Source organism: Pyrgilauda ruficollis, unplaced genomic scaffold (genome assembly GCF_017590135.1).
Source record: "Pyrgilauda ruficollis isolate IOZ18807 unplaced genomic scaffold, ASM1759013v1 scaffold91, whole genome shotgun sequence".
Classification (NCBI taxonomy): Eukaryota; Metazoa; Chordata; class Aves; order Passeriformes; family Passeridae; genus Pyrgilauda; species Pyrgilauda ruficollis.
In genome coordinates this window covers 2,331,530-2,350,717 of record NW_024531155.1, presented here as the reverse complement: position 1 = coordinate 2,350,717, position 19,188 = coordinate 2,331,530, and the positions used below count along the sequence as shown (strand labels likewise).

Here is a 19,188-nt window from a genome sequence, read left to right as displayed (position 1 = left end):
TTTTGTGGTGGTTTTTTTTGCAGCTAAAATGGATGAACTGTGTATCAGGAAAGTTTTAGTTTGTCAAAGTACAAAAGACTCTTGTAAGCTGGTGTGATGGTTAAATACAATATACTGTAATAAGGGCAGATTTTTATCATTCTTGCCTGTTTGTGGGTGTGAAGGGCTGGCAAATGAAAAAAGTCTTCTGCAGATGACAGAGGACAAGCTTCCAAGAGCCTTTGTGTTTGTAACTACCTGAGAGCTGGTTGTAATTGCAGACTCCATGTATGATGGACCAGAAGAAATAATATCTCATTAGTGTGTGTGTTCAGTCAGGTGATGTACTGGGCACAGGTTTAACACAGGAGAGGGCTCTGAGAATTTCATTAGCAGGTTTGGAATCTCTTTTCATGTATGGTGAAATTGTGGGCCTTTTCCACTGAGCACCTCCTATCCTCTCTCTGTAGCAGGATGTTTTGCAGTTTGGCACATTTGTTTTCAGACGGGTTCTTAAAAATTGCCAGAGACCTTATAAAACCCAGTGACTGCTGTGCAGAAAACTGGGAACAGTTAGGTGTGGATATATGTGTCTCCAGCACTTTTTTGGACTTGTTCAGCATGTTGACCTGCCGTAGGGTTTGGTGGCAGCAGCTCCACGATCCATGCTATTTTGCCAATTTGTCTTGACACATCTTTCTTTCAAAAAAAGCTATCACCATTGGACTTGGTATTGATGTTGTTTATCTGCAGTGTTGCTGACACTGTCTGGCATTCTGTTTGCATGAGGGATCTGGTTCATGACCAGAAGATCCATTTGCACTGGGCTTTTGATAGCTCAGATTATTTTTCCCTAAAGAAAGCTTCCATTTATATTGTGCTCAATATCTGAAACCAAATAAAGAGGCAGAAAAAGTATTGCTGAGAAAAAAAGGCAACACATACGAATAAAAGAAGAACCATGGGAGCAGAGTAAAATAGTCGGAGTATTGAGTCAGTAGTGAGTTGAAAATTGTGCAACACAGTTTTATGGTAATTCCACTTGTTTGTGACAATCTGCAGACTGAAAGAGGAAAACTTCCTGCAAATGAAGTCATGCAGTTCATGGAATACAAATTATTTTAATTGCTCACAGGTAAAAATGCTTATTACTGCTGTTTTGTCTATCACATATCCACAGGTTTGTTCATGTGCTTGAATATTTTGGTTTGACCTGTGCAGGGTAGGTGATATAATGATACAAAACAGTATAAAAATGGGATGATTTCTTTCCATAGAGTGGAGTTAATTAGTGAGATGGTTTGTAGAATTTTTACTGTCAGCTTTGGGTTTATGGAATTGTCATCTGGATAACAAAAATGTTTGAGTACTATTCAGGTACCTTTTTATAGTACAAATTTGGATGCAGGTGTACAGCATGGATGAGCTGAATTTGTGTTGAATGGTGTACATGAATTTCTGGCTCTGAACAAATTATTTGATTTCAGAGGAGTAGTCCTCACTGAACTCTTGGAGGCTTTTGCTGCGCAGCAGAAAGGTGGTGCTTGTTTTTGTTCTCTGAACAAGGGGATATTTGCTCACTCAGGCTTGTTGTGGGAGGGAAACTTTGGTTTCTCTTGCTGATAGTGGTACTACTGATGTATTTCTTGAGCCACTGATTTGCACGTCACCCCTCCTCTTAAAGCTGTTTTTGCTCCTTGCTGTTTGCACCCTTGCAACGTTTGTGGAATGTTCTGTGCTCTGGGCTGTCAGGGTGTCAGTCCAACCAAATGCTCATCTCCATTCCCCTGAATGCCTGCCAAGCTGGCTTTGTTGTTTCCAGTGGAGAAGAATGGAACTTGGTAAACAAGATGTTGATGTGTTGATATGGCATATTATTTTCCATATTGAATTGGAAAGCAAGTTTGTAAATAGCTTGTTATATATTACCACTCTTAGGGAACTTAGTGCAGAAAAAAGATCTGTATTTATTCCAGGCTGTTTTTAGCAGAGAAGGTAAATAGTATTTTTCAAATGTGAATCTTGCAAGAAATAGGTCAGAGTTGCGGTGTCTTCTCTGTTTATTCTGTCCTTCATATGTGATTTTTACAGTTCTCATGAGGATCAGATTGTATTATAAATCTTAAAGGCAAGCTGTCCAAGAGCAATCACCTCACTGCCTTAGAATAGGAAGGGAAAATTCATATTTGTTGTGATAAAATCTTAGCTTTGCAAATTGTTTCATCACTTCCAAATTACCACTATCTGAGCCTTCTTTTTTTTTATTCAAGGGTGCTAGTACAGCTTGTTATGATTTGCTTTGCAGATTTGAACTTGAATGGGCTGCTTGAATGGTAGGTTCTTCTGGAAATCTGGACCATGAGGTGAATTATGCCTGGATGCCCCCAGGTCCCAGACTTGAGATGTCTTTTGGGAAACCCCAGTTTCCTTGGCAGTCTCTCAGGAAATGTCATGGTGCTGTGAGAGCTACTTATGTCCTTCCTTCCTTACAGGAAAAATAAAGTAAAATTCTCCAGTGAACCATAATAAAGATGATAAAACCAGCTTTGTTCTGGAAGGCTGTGTTGAAATCTTACAACTGTTTCTGAATTTAATTCCATTGTGCACTGTGCTGCTTATCAAGGGATTTTTTTCCAGCAGGAAATTTCTCCCCTCCCCTCTTTTTTTCCCTGGTGGTTGTGTTTTTTTGGTGTGTATTTCTAAACTAGTCCAAATAACTTGGGATTAGGTATTAGGACATCTAATGCGTATTTGCCAGAGAGAAGAACTGGAAGTCATGTTAAAAATATTTAGCTTTCATGATATCCAGATGTGTCTAGACCTTCCTTTGTCAATCAGCTGTGGTGACAACATCTGTTTTCTTCTTTTCCTTTCACTTTGTGTTCTTCACAACTGAGTAATTCAAAGGATAAACTGTGGCACAGGGACACGGTCAGGTTCCCCTCAGCATCTGCTCTGAGTTGAAGTTGAGTTCTGCCTGCACAGGGCAGCTCTTGTGAAGTGCGTCACTTTTTCATGCTGTTGGCTTCCTACTGGTGCAACCACTGCTTGATTTTGAGAGCGTGTTGTAAACTAATGTAGTAAATAATATAGTGTGTGTTCACTTTGAGGATAATGGAATGTATCTGAAATGATGAGGTTAAATGAAAAGTAGGACTCGGATTCAAGTTTGGGATGAGAAAAACCTGAGAAAGGTGGGGGGGTTTCTTCACAATTTGCTAGGGCTCAGTAGGAATGCAATAATAATTGCACTTTTAACAGTGTTAAAAGGATGCTTCTCATCTTCTCAGGAGCTCTTACGTGTACTTGAGCTTGTACCTGGATTTGGCAGTAATTCACATACAGAAATTTACTACTAAGTGATTGCCAAGACAAATATATCTGCTTCTTTTTTATATATTGTACTTCAGTTTCTTTTGTGCCATTTTCTGCCATAAATTGTGTACGTATGACCGTGGGAGATATTGTTACTCTTATTTTAGGACTAGCCACTGAAAATGACAGCAGGGACAGCAGGCAGGTTTTTTTTTTTGATTACCAAAAAGGGGCATTGTTAGCTCATTGCCCTTTGTGGAGAAATGAAGCACTTAGAGTGCCCAGGATGATTTTCTTACACTGTCCTTTCTGGTGTACAGGTCTGTTAGGAGGTGGGGACAGAAGGCAGACTGATTTTAGCTTCCCTGGCACAGCTTGAGAGGGGCAGGTGGAGTTTTAGCCCTACCTCCCTTACATTTCTGTGCTGTGTAGCCAGGTGTGGAGCTGTGAAGGGCTGAGCACAGCTGTGCCAGTGTTGTGCTTGGATCCCCTGTGTGGGTGTTTGTGCAGGATAAGCTCTGTGACTGAGCTGCATGAAAGAGGAGTAACCAAGTAATTGCCTAGTAAGTTCCTGGGAATGTATTTCCCTTGTACAAAAATATTTATAAAGGGAATGTTCATTTGCCAGTTTCGAGCAGGAGAAAATACATTGAGGTGAAATTACAAAAGGACAGTTTGAAGAGGGGGCAGGGCAAAAGGAGATGCTTTGACATCAGTCACACACACTCCTATTCCACCTGCAGTTTCTTGGATCCAGAAAATGAACCTAGGCCTCATTTTCATTCATGCTGGTTTTTCAAAATGATTTTAGAATAACTCAAAAAAACCCTTCCAAAATGAACCTACAAAAACACTCTATAAAACTAGTAAAAATAGCTAGAAAAAGGAAGATATTTAAACTTTATAGGTTGTTGAACAAGCTTTAAATAATAGTGTGAATTATTGCAAGTGTAATTTTTCAATGATTTGCTTAGTGAGTAAAAGGCGTCTTTTTTAAAAAAAATTAAAACTGTTTCCTGGGTCTTTTCCTACTCTGCCAGAAGAAAACATTGATTAATTTCAAGCCTAGGGGTAACTTTGGTACAGTCTCTGCAGAGATCTGATAATAGTGATGGAAATTAAGTAGAAGTACTTAATGGTGATTTAGCTCTCTATGTCTTGCACTTAGCTTTAAAACTGACGGTATTTTTCAGTGAGTTTTGGTGAAGGTTCCAGACAAATTTAGTAAATTCTGCCTTGTCATTGGAGTTGAGAAGGAGGAAGAGTTAGCAATGCACAGATAACTTTTCAAGGATTTTGGAAATAAACTTACGCAACTTCTTCATTAGCTGTCTGAAATCTGTCTCAGTGTGAACAGGATTAATAATGGCTAAACCAGTAATAGTAGCCATATTAATGTGTTTTGGTCATGTGGATTGTCCCAGTGAAGTGTATATGTGTCTGAAAAGAAATATTTGACACTCTTCAAGCATCAGAGTGAATATGTTCTTGAAAGTGCAATGGTAATGGTTGAACTTTCAAGCTATTCACAGTATTTTTGTGCCACTGAGGGCAGAAATAATTGCTCCTTTGGAGAAGTTTCAAACATATTCTTTGTAAGGACTAAGGCATCAACTCAGAGCAGATAGACAAAATTCTAAGTAATGAGAAAATACTACAGCAAGGTATCTCATGAAAAATCTACTTCTTCCAAGTGTCAAAACCACTTCCTGCAGAGCTTACAGATAAAACTAGTTCCTCTCAAGCTGTGTACCAAAGGATGGAGCACCAGAAGAAGAATTTGTTCACCATTAAATAACTTCTAATGTGTAGAAATACTTTCAGAAGGGGAGGGGGGGGATGACAAAAACATGGGAAGCTGGGACTTAAATCTTCTTTTAATGTTTTGATTTCAGTCATGGTGGTCACTGTTGTTAATATTTGAGGACAGACTAAATATTGAAAAAATTAAACACACATCCTGCCTGCAACAGCAATTAAAACAAGAAAGACACCTACACTTGGTGGAGGGAATGGCTTCTTTTCACAGCATTAAGCAGAAGTTACATTAGCAGTGGATGTACAGAAATGTTTTTTGCTATGCTGTAACTACTCAAAAAATAGAATGAGCAAAGTTTATATACTGGTGGCTGAGAGCAAGGACTGCAAATGCTTGTGCTTTTGATTTTTCTTTTGGTTAAACATCTTGTAGGCTTGTCTGTCTTGGGGGTGTTGGGAAAGTGATGGATTTAGTCCTTTGGTCTTGGGTTTCCTGGGGCTTCCAATTCTGAGAGGTGTACATTCTTTTTCCTTTTGTCTAATTTCCTCCCTTTGAAGTGGAGATCAGGCTTCCATTGAAAGCAGAGGTTGTTCAGATACATACATGGCATATGAACATCTGACTTTATTTGAGAGTACATGAAAGGCTTTTAATAGTTTGTTTTAACATTTGTGTCTCGTAATATCATCTTAAATCACATTCTGAAATGAAATCATAATAGTTGCCGCCTAGATTCCTTGTGTGTTGTAGAAAGCTTAATGCCTTATGTACAGGATCTCTCAAGGCCTAGCTGAGATTTCAGCTGCACTGTCTTCCATATGTTTGGAAAAAACCCTTCGTCATCTGCATCCAATTTAGCAGAGAGCTGGAATGCTGGAAACATGTTTTAGTTCCTGGTGAAATATAACTGCAAGCGCTCTGCGAGTGAAAGCATCACAGTGAAGTTGTTCCTCTGTCTGTGCAAAGCGGGGGTGTCCAAGTTTAGCTGCTTTTATTTATTTGTAGGTTTGGGTCCGTATCCCTTTGGTGTGGGTTGAGCTGGAGGGCAGCAGTGAACCCACAGCGAAGCCGTCGGCTCAGCTGTGGTTCCACTTGGCTCTTGGCGTAGGGCAGAGGAGCCCTGCTGCTGCTTCCCTGCTCCTGCTGCTGGTATTTGTGTGGGGATCTCACCTGTTCTGAATGAGCTGCTGCTGCTGGAGCTTTCTCCCAGATCCTGGCCTAGGACACTTGGTGATGGTTGATATCTCAGTAGCTGATACTTAGGCTCTTCAGCACGCCGTGGTGCACAAGGTAGGTGGGTGATGGCTGCTCTCTCTTACAGTGCCTAGTCACAAACAGCAACTGGATTAGCAATTTTCTTGTTTGTTTTGCTGAAACACGTGGCAGATTTCATCATCCTAAGAGGCAAAGTGTGTAGGTGCTTGTGGGCATTGGTGTGTTTTGTCCTGATTCCTTTTGCACAGCCTATTGCTGTGAAGCTGAATGCCTTCCACAAACAATGTCTGACATCTGTTATTTGTGCTGGATTGTTTTTCCTTGTGTCAACTTGAAAATTGTATGTATAAAGTGATTTTTTTATTTATTGGAAACTTCCAGGGCATTTGACTGTTTTGTTAGGAAATGCAAGGTCAAATAAATGTTTTTGATGAGTCTTGCTGTTTACACTTAACAGCTCTGAGGCACCAGCAGTATTATGTCTTCAAAAAGACAAAGGAATAATTGAAAACAAAAAAGTGAAGAATTGGAAAAGCTTTGCCAGAGCTAATATAAGAAGAGAAGTCAGGTCACAAGACGGTAATCAGGGCATCTGTTCTGCAAACTCCCAAAGCATGAAGTTCTTTTTGTTTTCTAGATAACCCAACTGTTGCTACAATGTTGTCTATTTGTACTGGCTAATCTAGTTTGTTAAAAGGTTAATTATCTTTTTCTGTTTGTAAAGGTTGAAATATTGTCTTGAGAACCGATGTGTCTGTTGGAAGAGAATCTGAAGCATCCTATTCCATCTACATCTGTTCTAATTAAACGTGCTTCCTAAATTTGGGTGAATGATGGATCAAGCTGATAAACCACACAACTTTATATAAAAATGGCTTTCTGTGTGGTTGATACCTAGAGATTTTACCTTCCAACTTAGAAGAGCAGAGTTATTTTTCAAATAATTATCTGATCAAGGTAAGATGAAAAAGTAAGGGTGTAGTTAGGGTTGAAGATAAAGAGGAAGTATGAAGTTACTAGGAGGCTGGATTAATTTAATTGCCTTACATTGGCTTTTCTGCAGTGTCTGTTCTAGAGATTGGTTGTGAGTATGATTCCTTGGGAAAAATTGTCCATAGCTGGTAGTTGTAAAATAATAAAAGTCACAGTTGTAGCTTTCACCCAGCTTTACTGAACTGGCTTTGCAAATGGAATAAACCGTGGTGCTGATTGTTTTAGCAGTCAGCTCATGTAATTCATACTTTCCAGAATGCACCTTATTCTGCAAAAAGAAATCCTCAAACAATTTGTGTTTTGACAAAGAAGGAGCTGCTTGAGCTTGTGAGAGACCCTGATTTAAACTTCATTTGGTTTCCTGCACTGATGAAACATGTTGCTTTTGAAATGCAGGATGGTGTTGGTGCAAGTCACAGAAGACATGAAGGTTACAAGCAAGGCAAAAAAGGTGTCCTTTTCTTCTTTGTGAAAATAAAGAACAAAAAAAATCAAGAAAGCAACAGTGCAGAGCCATGATGGTCATATGGAGAGATGGGGCATTTTTGGGATATGGGTGGCAAGGCTTCTCTGCTGTTTTGACTACAGTAATATGAAATAGTAAGGCCTGTCTGACCGCAGGTGATAACCTCCTTTCCCTTGGGCATGCTGATGTTCTCCTCTTTAGATAGTGACTTAGAGAAAACACAGACTCTCTTTACTGTGAAGGGAGTTAATAAGAAAAGGTAGATTTTGCTGGTTTGTTCTTGATGCTATTTTATGCTGTTAATGACCTCTGTCATTCATAGCAGAAGAAATTTATATTCTCAGGGTACCTTGCCTCTCTTAAATTAGATAAATTGAATAAATTGAACTCTGTAAACATGAACGTGCTCAGCACAGTCTCAAAGGGGCTACAGATCCAGGACCTGCTGTCTTTGGATTATTTTTCTTTTGCTTTTATATCTGTTTTCTGAAGTGTTAGTCCTAGTTAATGTCACTTTCTAATTTTGTAGCCTGCCTAAAACCTGGAGAGTGCCCAATGTTATTTGCTACTAGTTGGTGCTTTTTTTAAAAAAAATACTCTAAACATAATGTTTGCCTTAAGTTTTATGTAGGTAAGTAACGTATACATGTTTGCTGGTTTTGAATCTTTTTAGGTGAATAACTTGGGTTTCCCTTTTTCATTTTGGGTGCAGCAATGTCAGTAAAAGATGCTTACAAGTTTTTAGCTGGCTTTCAGGTCACTGAAGGTAAGCAGTTACTTGCTGAAGTGTTCTTGACCCTAGTTCTGCTTCTCCTTCAGCTCACATGGCACAGTAGTGACCAGAAAGAGACACATGAACATAAAATGCTTTTAGGGAGGGTGTGCTTACCTTTTAACTAGGAGTTATGATGGTGGAGTGTGAAGACTGTGGATGCAACACAGCAGAGTTGGCTTTGCTATTAAGGGTTCCTTTAGTACAAGCTGGAAAAGTAGGTGTTAGCATCCATGCGCAGACTGACCTCTTAAAGGGTAAGGACCCCATGAATTTATTCCGTTCCCCCATATGAATTCATTTTAGAGTCAAAGGATAGTGTTGGTGCTGATTTAGGAATTCAGGGATACTATTCACTTTGCTTAGAGCTTTACTGGAAAGGGCAGTACCACAGTGGTGTTATTTTTCATTTACTAATACATGATAATTTTTCGTTTACTATAACAATTTAGGTGGCATGGCATACACACTGCTGCTTTCTGAAATACGTAGGAAGGATTGTGGACTCTGTTTTTCTGATATAAACTTGGTCTTACAGAATGAAATGTTAGTTCTTTAAGTATGAATTAATGCTTTTCCTAGGCAGAAGATGGAAATGTCAACTGCAAAGTAATGGTGCTTATTTAGAGTTGGCTTTTTCAGTGGAAAGACACACATCTGCTTTCTAAAAAATCTGACTATATTGTCTCCAGTATTATAGCATGGAAATTTATGTCAGTATGGTTAATCTTTTTAAGTGACAGAGGCAATTACCATTTACATAAAACATTTCTGAACAGCATTAAAACTATACTGATTCCTGTTTAAAAGTAGGTCTATTTAAAGTTTAGGTCCTGCTGGGGTTGGCACGCAGAGAGGACACAAATCTTGGCTCTGGTACTAAGTTTAGTAGGAATGGAAGCAGATGCACCTCTGAGGTTGCCAAGTTTGAGCCTTTGGTTCTGAGTTGCCTGTGTTTATTTGAGTTGAGACAGTGTCAAGGTACTCTGAGGCTGGGTGGGTGCTCACTACCTGTGTACAGTATGTGCATACCTGCTTAATATCCATGTACTCCTCTGGATGCACACAGGACAGCTGGGAAACGGGCATGGTAATTCTGCATGTAGTGTAGGCACGGGCTGTAACTCTGTCAGTTCCTCTGATACACTGGGGGCAGGATGTTCCCACATGCACATCTGTGATGCCATGATCCTGCTGGGGAACACGTGGAAGTGAGAGAGATCGGCTTCAGAGGAATCTCACAGCAGATCACCAAGTGCTGCTATTACTTGAACTTCTTTCTGCTGACACATTGCATTGTGCATAACAAAGCAGAGGAAGTAATTTTGCATGAAATGTTCATAGCAAATACGTTCAAAATAAGTCCATGGATTTCTGTTTATCAAATGTGAACTAATGTAAGACTTTAAAGGTCATTGTGGGCTGAGTTGAGGTGGGTTGAACCTTCCTTTGTTTCCCCTGAGGCTTCTGTAGAGGCACCCAGAGATGAGGTTCCTCCTGCTCTGAACATCTGAGTATCCAGAGAGATGTTGCCAGCCAGTACTCTTTTTGCCAAAGTTGGGACTTTGCTGGAACTACGTTTGCTCCAACCAAGAGAGGGATTTGAAGTGTGTTGCAGGCAGCAAATACTTGTCTTTCTTCCTCCCACTCTCCAGCAACTGCAAACTCTTTCTGCAGAACCTGTGAGCTCCTTCGATTTGCAAGTACTGCAGCAGATTTGGGAGCAGGCTTTTGCTGCAGTAGACAAACTGGAATGTATTTTTGCTGCTTGGCAGCATATTTAGTGAATGTCACTTGTACGTCTTAATTCTCTTGATCAGTTTTATGAGGAATGTGCAAGGTCTGAACTGCTGTGAATTGGACAGCATGGAAAGTCCCATTGTGTTGGATTTCCTAAAAAAGCATTCAGCCTTGTTTCATTCTCAGTGATTCACTGTCAGAGGGCTGATGCTGTCAGATGCTGACATCTGTACTCAGATGTTTTTTGCCACCAGTCTTTGAGAAGAAAGAGTGGTACTAGAGATTATTTTTATATTTTGAGATATCATCTGTTGAGATCATGCTTGGGCACAACTCTTAATCAGTTCTTCTGTAAGTGAAGCCAGTATCTGCTGAAGTATTCACCACTCACATGTGGGAATTAAGTTACTTTTAAGCTGTCCTTATGACTACTTTCTCCATGTAAAGAATGAAGCTGTAAACAGGGTTTGTGTATTTCCAGTGTCAGATATTCAGAGGCAGTGTTACCCTTTGGTTGGAAGAGACATCTGGGACTTGAAATGCCTTTCAGCTGTTCCAGATGCTGCTTTTGACTTGCTCCCTGACCTTTTCACTGCTCAATATTTCAGCTCCTGAGACTTGTCAGCTGTACTGCATTTTTTGTCCATTTTGCATCACTTGACCCTTTCAGCTATCAGAGGCTCTTTATTGCCTTGTCTGTAGTTTAAGCTTCTGCAGATACTTACAGCTGATCTTCTGCTGTATGCAGTTTACCTCTAGCATTGCCAGTTGTGCAGAATAAGACACTTGAAATGGGAGTCTGGGTAGAAACCTGGCAGGTTAAGGACCACTCCATTCTAATGATACAATAGTTTTGTGTTGGGAGGGACCTTTTAAAGGTCACCTACTCCAACCCCTCTGCAATGAACAGGGACACCTTCAGTTTTCCAGTTGCTTTGGTAGTAGCAGTCTTGTTTTGCAAATGTGTGCTACTATGTGAGGAAAAAGCTGAGGGGATATATACGTAATGGGTAGCATGCAAAAAAGCATAACAGAGATAGTGTTATCCTTGGAAGTTGTTGCTGAAGTTCTTCAAAACCCGTTCCTGTGCTGTGACATTTTGCAGCCACTGCTAGATCAGGTATGGTATATCTGTACCAGAGAAACAATACCCAGACAGATTGTGTGCAAATGTCTGTCAGTTACACAAGTCTTCTACAGGTGGAGTCCATCTCCACCCAAAAACGTTAGTGGGATTAGGAAGTGATGGTGAGAACCAAGTGTTCTTTCTAGGTCTCAGGAGAGAATCTGTGATCAACAGAGTGCTCTTCGCTTTGCAGTTTTGTTATGGCTCCTGCTGCCACAGAAAGGAGAAAGCTGGTGTGTGGATTTTCACAGAATAGGACTGAATGGCAAGGGCAGCAAAAGTTTAAAGCTGTGGAAATCAGTCCAAATGCAGATCTGACAGTGTGATGTGATGCTGCAGTAACAGGCTGCAGTTGCTTTGCTTTTACAAAACTATGTGCATGTTTACTAACACTAGTCATTATCAAAGAAAATAAATATGCAGAAGTGGATGTTTTCAAAAGTGCCTGACCAAATTTGTTAACTAATTCCTGTTGTAATTCACAGGAAGTTGAGTGTCTTCTTATATTCTTTATAAATCCTCAAGTCCCATTTTATTTGGGCTGTTTATAGCTGTGTTTGAATTTCTGTAAGAAAACAGTGGGCTTGTAAAGGTTTGGCTGGTCTAAGAATGTGTTAGAAGATTCTGACATGAAAATGCGAATGAGGTACTAAAAAGTTGTATTTGACCAAGACCTCAATTTTCTGGCAAAATTATTGGGTTTTGGTTTTCAAACCTATCCCAAAATGTATTGAAAAAGTAATGGATGTCTCCCTCTCAGCTGCACCAGGCAGTGAAGAATATCCCCTTCCTGCAGTTTGACTGCTGATAACACCTCTCACAGTTTATTGCCTAAGGAGTAATTATGCTTTGGAATTAAAATTCTTTCAAGAAAAATATATTCAGGCTGTCCCTGTTAGGACAAAAGTAAGAGTGAGTAATGCAGGACAGCCAGGTGATCTGTGCCTAGGAACATTGCTGCCAGTGCTCCAAGGGCAGTGGCAGTAACGTTCTGGCAGGTAGATGTCTAAGAAAACCTTTTGGATAAATTTATAATGTCTGTTCTAAAAGTTTGTGGCAGAAAGCTACAGGCAAGTGCACTGCTGCAGGTTTTGGAAGCAAGAGAGGAATGCTGTGAAATCTCTCCTTGCAGTGACAGAAACATGCTCCATGCAATGTAGAAATGCTAAGCACAAACAGAAAGGTAGCTCTCTTATTAAGTATGTTTTTACCTCTGACATATTTTTCCTTCCATGTGCAATATCCCATTGACACAACAGATGAGTAGCAACTGATTTGAAGTATCCTGATGGTGGGAAATAGGCCAGTCTTCTGCTTCCTGCAGCAGTTGCTTACAAGCTTATGCCTTTGTTGCAGAAGATATTCAGGTATCTTGGGGTGTCTTGCAAGCAAGATGAATGCTGACAGTGTTTTCACATACTAAATGATTTTAAGAAGTTGCTACTCAGCAAGACTAAATCAAAAATAAATTGAAAGGAAACTCACTGGTCAAAGGCAGCTACTCTGAACCTGAAAGGTACTTATAAACTCAGGCACTGATGCTCTGTATAACTTGTTAGGAGAAGGGAGCCCAAAACTGGCCATCACTTGGAAAGAGGTGTAAGTGTTGAAGTATTAATCTAGTTTTACATAGCACCATTACGTCACAGAGAGTTTTATGAATTTTGCATGTGTTTGTGTGTTTGGCAGATACGTTCATCAATAACCAAGCCTGTTGTTGCTGCAAAATTGCAGCCTCTTACTGCCTATCTGTCCATGTGTTTGGTGTAGAGAAGTCATGTCTGTGCGGTGTTGTGTGTGCCTGCTCCTTTGTGAGAGGAAGAGAATTAGATGAGACAGGCTGAAAGAGTATGGGTCTGGGGCAGGCACTCTGGCAGCTTCCAACTTTTATCCATTTTGTGGTGGGCTGACATTGGGCTGCAAAGAACAGCATTTGAGCAGTGGCAAAGATGAAGAGTTACTGGAAGTGAGCTCTGCTGATGTTTTGCATGCTTGAAATGTGCTATCTTGGCCATGAGAACTTTCAGTGAGAAGAAAAACATTGACTGCAAACCACCAGGGTTTCTTGCCAAACAGATCATCTTCATGCAGTCCTGTGGCTATTCTTGTAACTGGATTTGTTGTGCTTTAATGGGTTTCTCTGACTATTTCCTGGCAAAATGCTGGGATCCGGGGGAGATGCCCAATTTCATCATTCAAGTATTGAGTGAGTGGTAGCTGAGGAGAAACACTTCCCTGCTTTCTGTGCCTTGCCTGCTGCCAACACAGACCTTCCACATTGGCAAGGAGAACACAAGTGCGGTTAGTTGCCTTCTAGACAGACCAGTGAGAGAGGCAAGTGGCTTTATGGGACCAGAAAAAGATTGGATTGAGGCCAGCAGTGGTAGATGGTGATGGTCTCCATGGACCAGGAGCTGTTGTTGCAGAGCCAATGTGTCAGGGAACATTTCTCATTTTGTTTGCTTTGCACTCGCGATGTCCAGACAAGCCCAGGAGAGTGAGCCCACAGGCAGCCCCAAATTAATATATTGTATGGAATTGATTCAGTTCTGGTCATTACCTAAACTGGAGGCTGGCCAAGTCAGTAGAGTTGACTCTGGCAGCAAGTACAAATTGTGTTTCCTGTTGAGAAGATGAGTTTGAGGAATATTCTCATTTAGTGCTGAAAATGCATGGCTTTCTGCCTCTTCTTATGAGACCAAGAGGACTTGGAGTATGTTGATGTAATTCCACACTTTGTCATGTGTTGTTTACATACTGTTTGCACCTCACTGTTCTCTGCATCAGTGCCAGCACCCTGATATTTCTGCAACTTATTTTTATGATCTTAGTGTTGAAACAGCTGTAAAAACAAGTAGTGAAAGTGAGCCAGCTGCTGGAATTTCTGATTCCAAGTCTGGTTTGTAGTAGGGAGACATTGAAAGCAAAGGATATATGAAAAACCACAAATAAACTTAATCTCAGGACTAAATGCAGATAACTTAGGTGGCTGATTTTTTTACTGGTGCAGAGAGTTAAATCACTAATGAATGAAATAATACAGCTTTTTTATTATCTTTATTTTTTTTGTACAGAGCATGTCTAAGTATCTACTACTGCTTTAAAGGAGATCTTACACTGTCCCATGAGGACTTGGGAGCAGTAGACCTGTTGTCTCTCCTACACCTCATTGGTTTTAATACTGCAGAAATAGATAGAAATTTTCCCAGACAACGAGATGGTGATGTGTTAACATCTTCCTTGGCGAGATAAAAATCCATATACTTACTTTGTACACTGATACCAGTACCATTGGCATGCGACTTCATGAAAGAAAATAAAAAGTTGTCTTTCATCCAAACAGCTAATTGGTTTTGACTTTGGTATTTAGATTCTTGTTTATGGTCCAAGTGTAATAGGGACCTAATGTCTTTAGCACAGCAGTGGTAGACATAGATGCTGTATTTAAACTCCTTGAGGCTTGCCCAGGCAGCAGAGACGAGCTGATCAGCTTAGCAGTTGTGCACCAAGGAGCACAGGGTAGCCTGTAGGTAATGATTTTGTTCCTTTTTTCGGTTGCAGTAAGTCACCTGCTGTTTACAATGCTTTCCATAAGATATTTGCTAATATTCACTTTCTGAAGGTGTGAGTTGGAGGGCTGCTTCTTGGCATTTACGTTGGTCCAAGCAAAACCCAGCAGCATGCAAGAAATTCCTGCTCATATTCAGAAAATGCCAGTTGTGAGTTAGGTGCATTTCCTTTTGGAGAGAGGGCAGTGTGGTCTGCGGACTTGTCAGCTGGTTCATTTTTGTTCTCGCAACTGTAGCCACAGACACACACACAAAAAAATCTTTATCTGCTCTGCAGAGAAGGAGACGCGTTTGTATGTTTTGTGGTGCCACTTGGCTCACGTAAATCTCACAGTACAAGTGTTCTGGTGACTCTAGGTGAACCCTAAAGAGACAGGAGAAAGATTTCCTTTCTCTGAGAAGAATGCCAAGTGATTTAAGTTTTGATCCTGCAATTTGTGCTTCGCTGAAACCTCTGTGCTGGTGTTGAGGCCTGTTAACCTCAGTGGCACAGAGCAGTGAGGAGCTGTAATCATGGCAAGCAGACTCCAGGATCCAGCCCAGAGCGGGGATGTGAAAGCAGAGTGTGTGTGGGTATTAAAAGAAAAAGCTGTAAACACACAACAGAGGTGGCAGCTGGAGAAGTTGTTCCAAAGGGGATGTGTGAGCAGTAGGAACAAGAAGCCAAAGGAACAAAGGGCTGAGAATTACTTCTGATTGGAATCTATTGATTCCTTCTGTTATTGTGATTTATTTTATGGTGATGTAACACTGTGTATTAATTGTCAGAGGGATGGCCTCATCTGTCAAATGAGTGTGTTATCTGTGTTTCTAGTCTGCCTTAGAAACTGAGTACATCCCTTTGCAGTGGCAATGCTGATGCCCATTCACGATGTTCAGTGAGGGTCTTGATGCTGTGTAGGGGACCCCGAGCAGGAATGCCAGGCTTGGACTCACTAACCCACTTTGCTAAAGTGAGAACATAAAGCTTCAGTCTACATGTTCTTAGTCAGAGATGTCTGCTGCCTGCAATGTCAAGAATATGTCATTCTTTTCCCAACCTGATGTTTGGAAACAAAAAGCTACCTAAGAAGCCAGCTTTTCTGGGCCCTAACATCTGTGCAGGCTCCTGAGGAGGCAAGAGATTGCCAGTGGCAGTCTGGAAAGAAGAGAAACATGTTGTTCTTCAAACGCGTAGTGAAATTTCATCATTGATTTTGCACACTGCTGTGTTTGTGGTCATAGTCACATTTTATTCCGTTTAGGTATAAACTCTTCGGAACATGTAGGTTTCGGTTTGATTTGTATTTTAACTGGAAATACCAGATCTTGCAACTCAAAATAATGTGTTTGTGCTCTAGACTTAATAAGGGGTCAGGAATACCTTTTTGACTGTGAAGGTTAAGCACATTACTACTTGATTACATGTACAAAATCCATCAGGAAGAGTCATGACTGTCCAGAAATGGTTAAAGGGTATAGTTTTAATAAGGCCAGAATGCCATATGAAACTTTGTCAAGTTTAGTTCCACAATTCAGCTTTAGTTTTGGTACAGTTCGTGTGCTTTAAGATGGGCCAAAATTCTTCGTGATTTGCCAAATGTCTATAACAAATGTCTGGGCACAAATTTAGTTCAGTCATGGGTTGCTTGTATGAGGTGATGTGCAACTATTCTTGCATTTACTGTCCCCATTCCTTTAAATGGACTTCTGTAAAAGGAGTAAAACCAACAATAACAAACCCCCCCCCCCCCCCCCCCCCCGCTTGTCTGGTGGGGTAAAATTAAGCTTTGGTGAAATAGAGGCTTTTTTAACATTACCTGAAAGCCCCAAGCCTGCCAAGGAATTTTAAATGGGGACCTCCAGTAGTCAGCTGCTTTCCTTAGTCAGAGGAAGTACTGTAAGTTCATTCCTTGCTACTGCCTGTAATGCAGCAGAACTCACCCTAAAAAACAGCTGATGTCTTCTTCAGTGCTGGTCAAAATGTCTTGCACAGCAGTTGAACATACTTTTGCCTCTTGCCCACTTTTTAGCAGCTCATTATTATTTTATAGGTGAGTAGTAGTTCTCTCAGCTGATGGGGTGCTGCTATGAGAGCAAGCAGGCAGATGGCAAATGCTTTTCTAACACACTTCTGTAACCGAGGCGTGTTTCTTTTCCAGCTGTGTTGAAAGGAGCGAGTTACTGCCTGGATAATAATCTAATAATTGTATCTTTTCCTCATTTGTCCAACAGGAGAGTTGCCCATTCCCAGAATGGAAGAACACAATGGCTCTTCAGAGACTCCTGCCCTGAGCCCGGGGCAGCACGTTGCCATCAAGTGTGGGTGGCTGCGGAAGCAGGGGGGCTTTGTCAAGACCTGGCACACGCGCTGGTTTGTCCTCAAGGGGGACCAGCTCTACTATTTCAAAGATGAAGATGAAACCAAGCCCTTGGTAAGTGAAAGGAGGAGATAGGATGGGAATCAGGGAGAAAAGTAAGTTAATGTAAGTAGAATTAAGCACCAAACTTCTCTGTCTCTGTCACTGACTCAGTGTTGGATTTGGGATTTTGATTACAATGAGTCACGCCCTGTCAGTTAATGTGGTTTCCCCATCAGAGTCATTTCTGAAACTTCCTTTCCCAGGTCAGGTTTTCTCATTTCTGCATTTTAAAAGGAGAGAAGTATACAGGAAGTTTAAGTAGCAAAAATCATCAGTCAAATGGATTTGACTGAGGCAGATGAATAAGCTGTATTCGAAAAGATACTGCTTTTGGGGGTTTTTATAAAGTTTTTTTTTCTGCTTACTATGCAGAGTATCCCTGCTTTGTGCCTTCCCAAATAAGACCCTGGCCTGATTACATTGCCATCTGTAATACAGAACAGACTGGTGTGTACCTGGCTGTTTCTGTTGTGGTGATTTACTGCACCTTAACCCTCATCTCTTTTCCTATTTATTTAGCTTTTTCATCAGCATGCTTCAGGGCTGCCTAGCCCCAGACTGCCATAGGAGTAGAGTTAAATAGTGCTGCCTCTTGGGTCAGCCTCTTTGACAGTAAGGATCTCCTGCTAGCACCTACAGGAGTATGACAGTCTCATGTATTAATGATTTTCCAGATGTTTGTGACTTTCAACAAAAGCTTTGACATCTGTGAGTTATTTTTGTGCAGGTACTAAAATATGATCATCACACCTGTATTTTTTATGGCTACTAGATTTTGGTATGGAATTTCACAGGGAGTTCTCAGAGATGTAAAACCCATCTAATCTAACGTCCTGTATGGAACAGGCATGATACTTGGCCGAGCTTTATAGCTTGCATTATGGTGCACATGTTAAGAAAAGTATTTAGTCTTGAGGAAATTGTTTCCAAAGTGTGAGTGAATTTCTAACTACCTATTTCATAGCTTAGGTAGCTGTTTTCCCATAAATTTATCTCAGATAGTATAAGTTAATAAAATAACACACTGTATATTTATGCAAATTATATGCTATGATGACTACTTTAAATATGAAATAGTTAATAATTTCTGGGAAATACAGCATATTTTCCACTATATATATTTTTAATCAAGAGTGTAAAAAGCAGCCATCAAAGTAAAATGTTTGTGGGCCAGATCCTGGGTTTCCAGAATAGAACTCTTCCTTGTACTTGATATATGCCAGGGTATTTGCATGCAGAGACTTCATGGCTTTTTAAGAGGTGGCATAATGCTGTGTTTCATGGAACTTTATACAAGTTATCTTCTTGTCCATCTGCTGCTGACCTGTGGGATGGCTTCAGAAATATCCTGTTGACTCTGCTGCTTCCCTTTGTCAAGTGGAGGTGGTGATTCTGATCTGATACTTCTGATAGGTTAGATAGCAGCTTGTGAAACAACGAAAAGCATATTTGAATTTTCCACTTCAGTCTCGAGGAAGTTCGTAAAGAAATATAAAGTAGGGTGGGAAAAGTACTGAGAGAAGTGTAACTTAAAGTACGCTGATGGGTTTGGGAAATTAATGGGCCTGTCCAAGTTAGGATCAGTCAATAGCTCACCTTGGTGTAGCTTTTGAAATGTTTTCGAAACAAACTGCCCAAGTGTCAGTGCCTGAAATATGTCCTAGGTTCAGTGCCATATACAGAACTATTTTTTCCCCATTACACTGAAGGGTTTGTTGCATTAACTGTGACAAGAAAATCACTATGACCTTCTGGGAACCCTGTTGTTCTTGCTGTGGAGAGCTAAAGCAAAGAACTCCACTGATAAACATGAATTTTCAGTATGTAGGAATATTCGGGAATGGCAAGCATA

At 40.6% G+C, this 19,188-nt stretch overlaps 1 protein-coding gene across 2 annotated transcripts in view; it reads left to right on the top strand.

The window, feature by feature from the left end:
• The window catches only part of ARHGAP24 (Rho GTPase activating protein 24), a 182,817-nt gene that overhangs the window by 12,654 nt on the left and 150,975 nt on the right, over nt 1–19,188 (top strand). For both annotated transcript variants that reach the window (XM_041489217.1, XM_041489218.1), the window contains exon 2: nt 17,149–17,348. In XM_041489217.1, coding sequence (XP_041345151.1) covers nt 17,169–17,348 — 180 coding nt within the window. In that variant the 5' untranslated portion in view covers nt 17,149–17,168. The remainder of the gene's footprint in view (nt 1–17,148; nt 17,349–19,188) is intronic.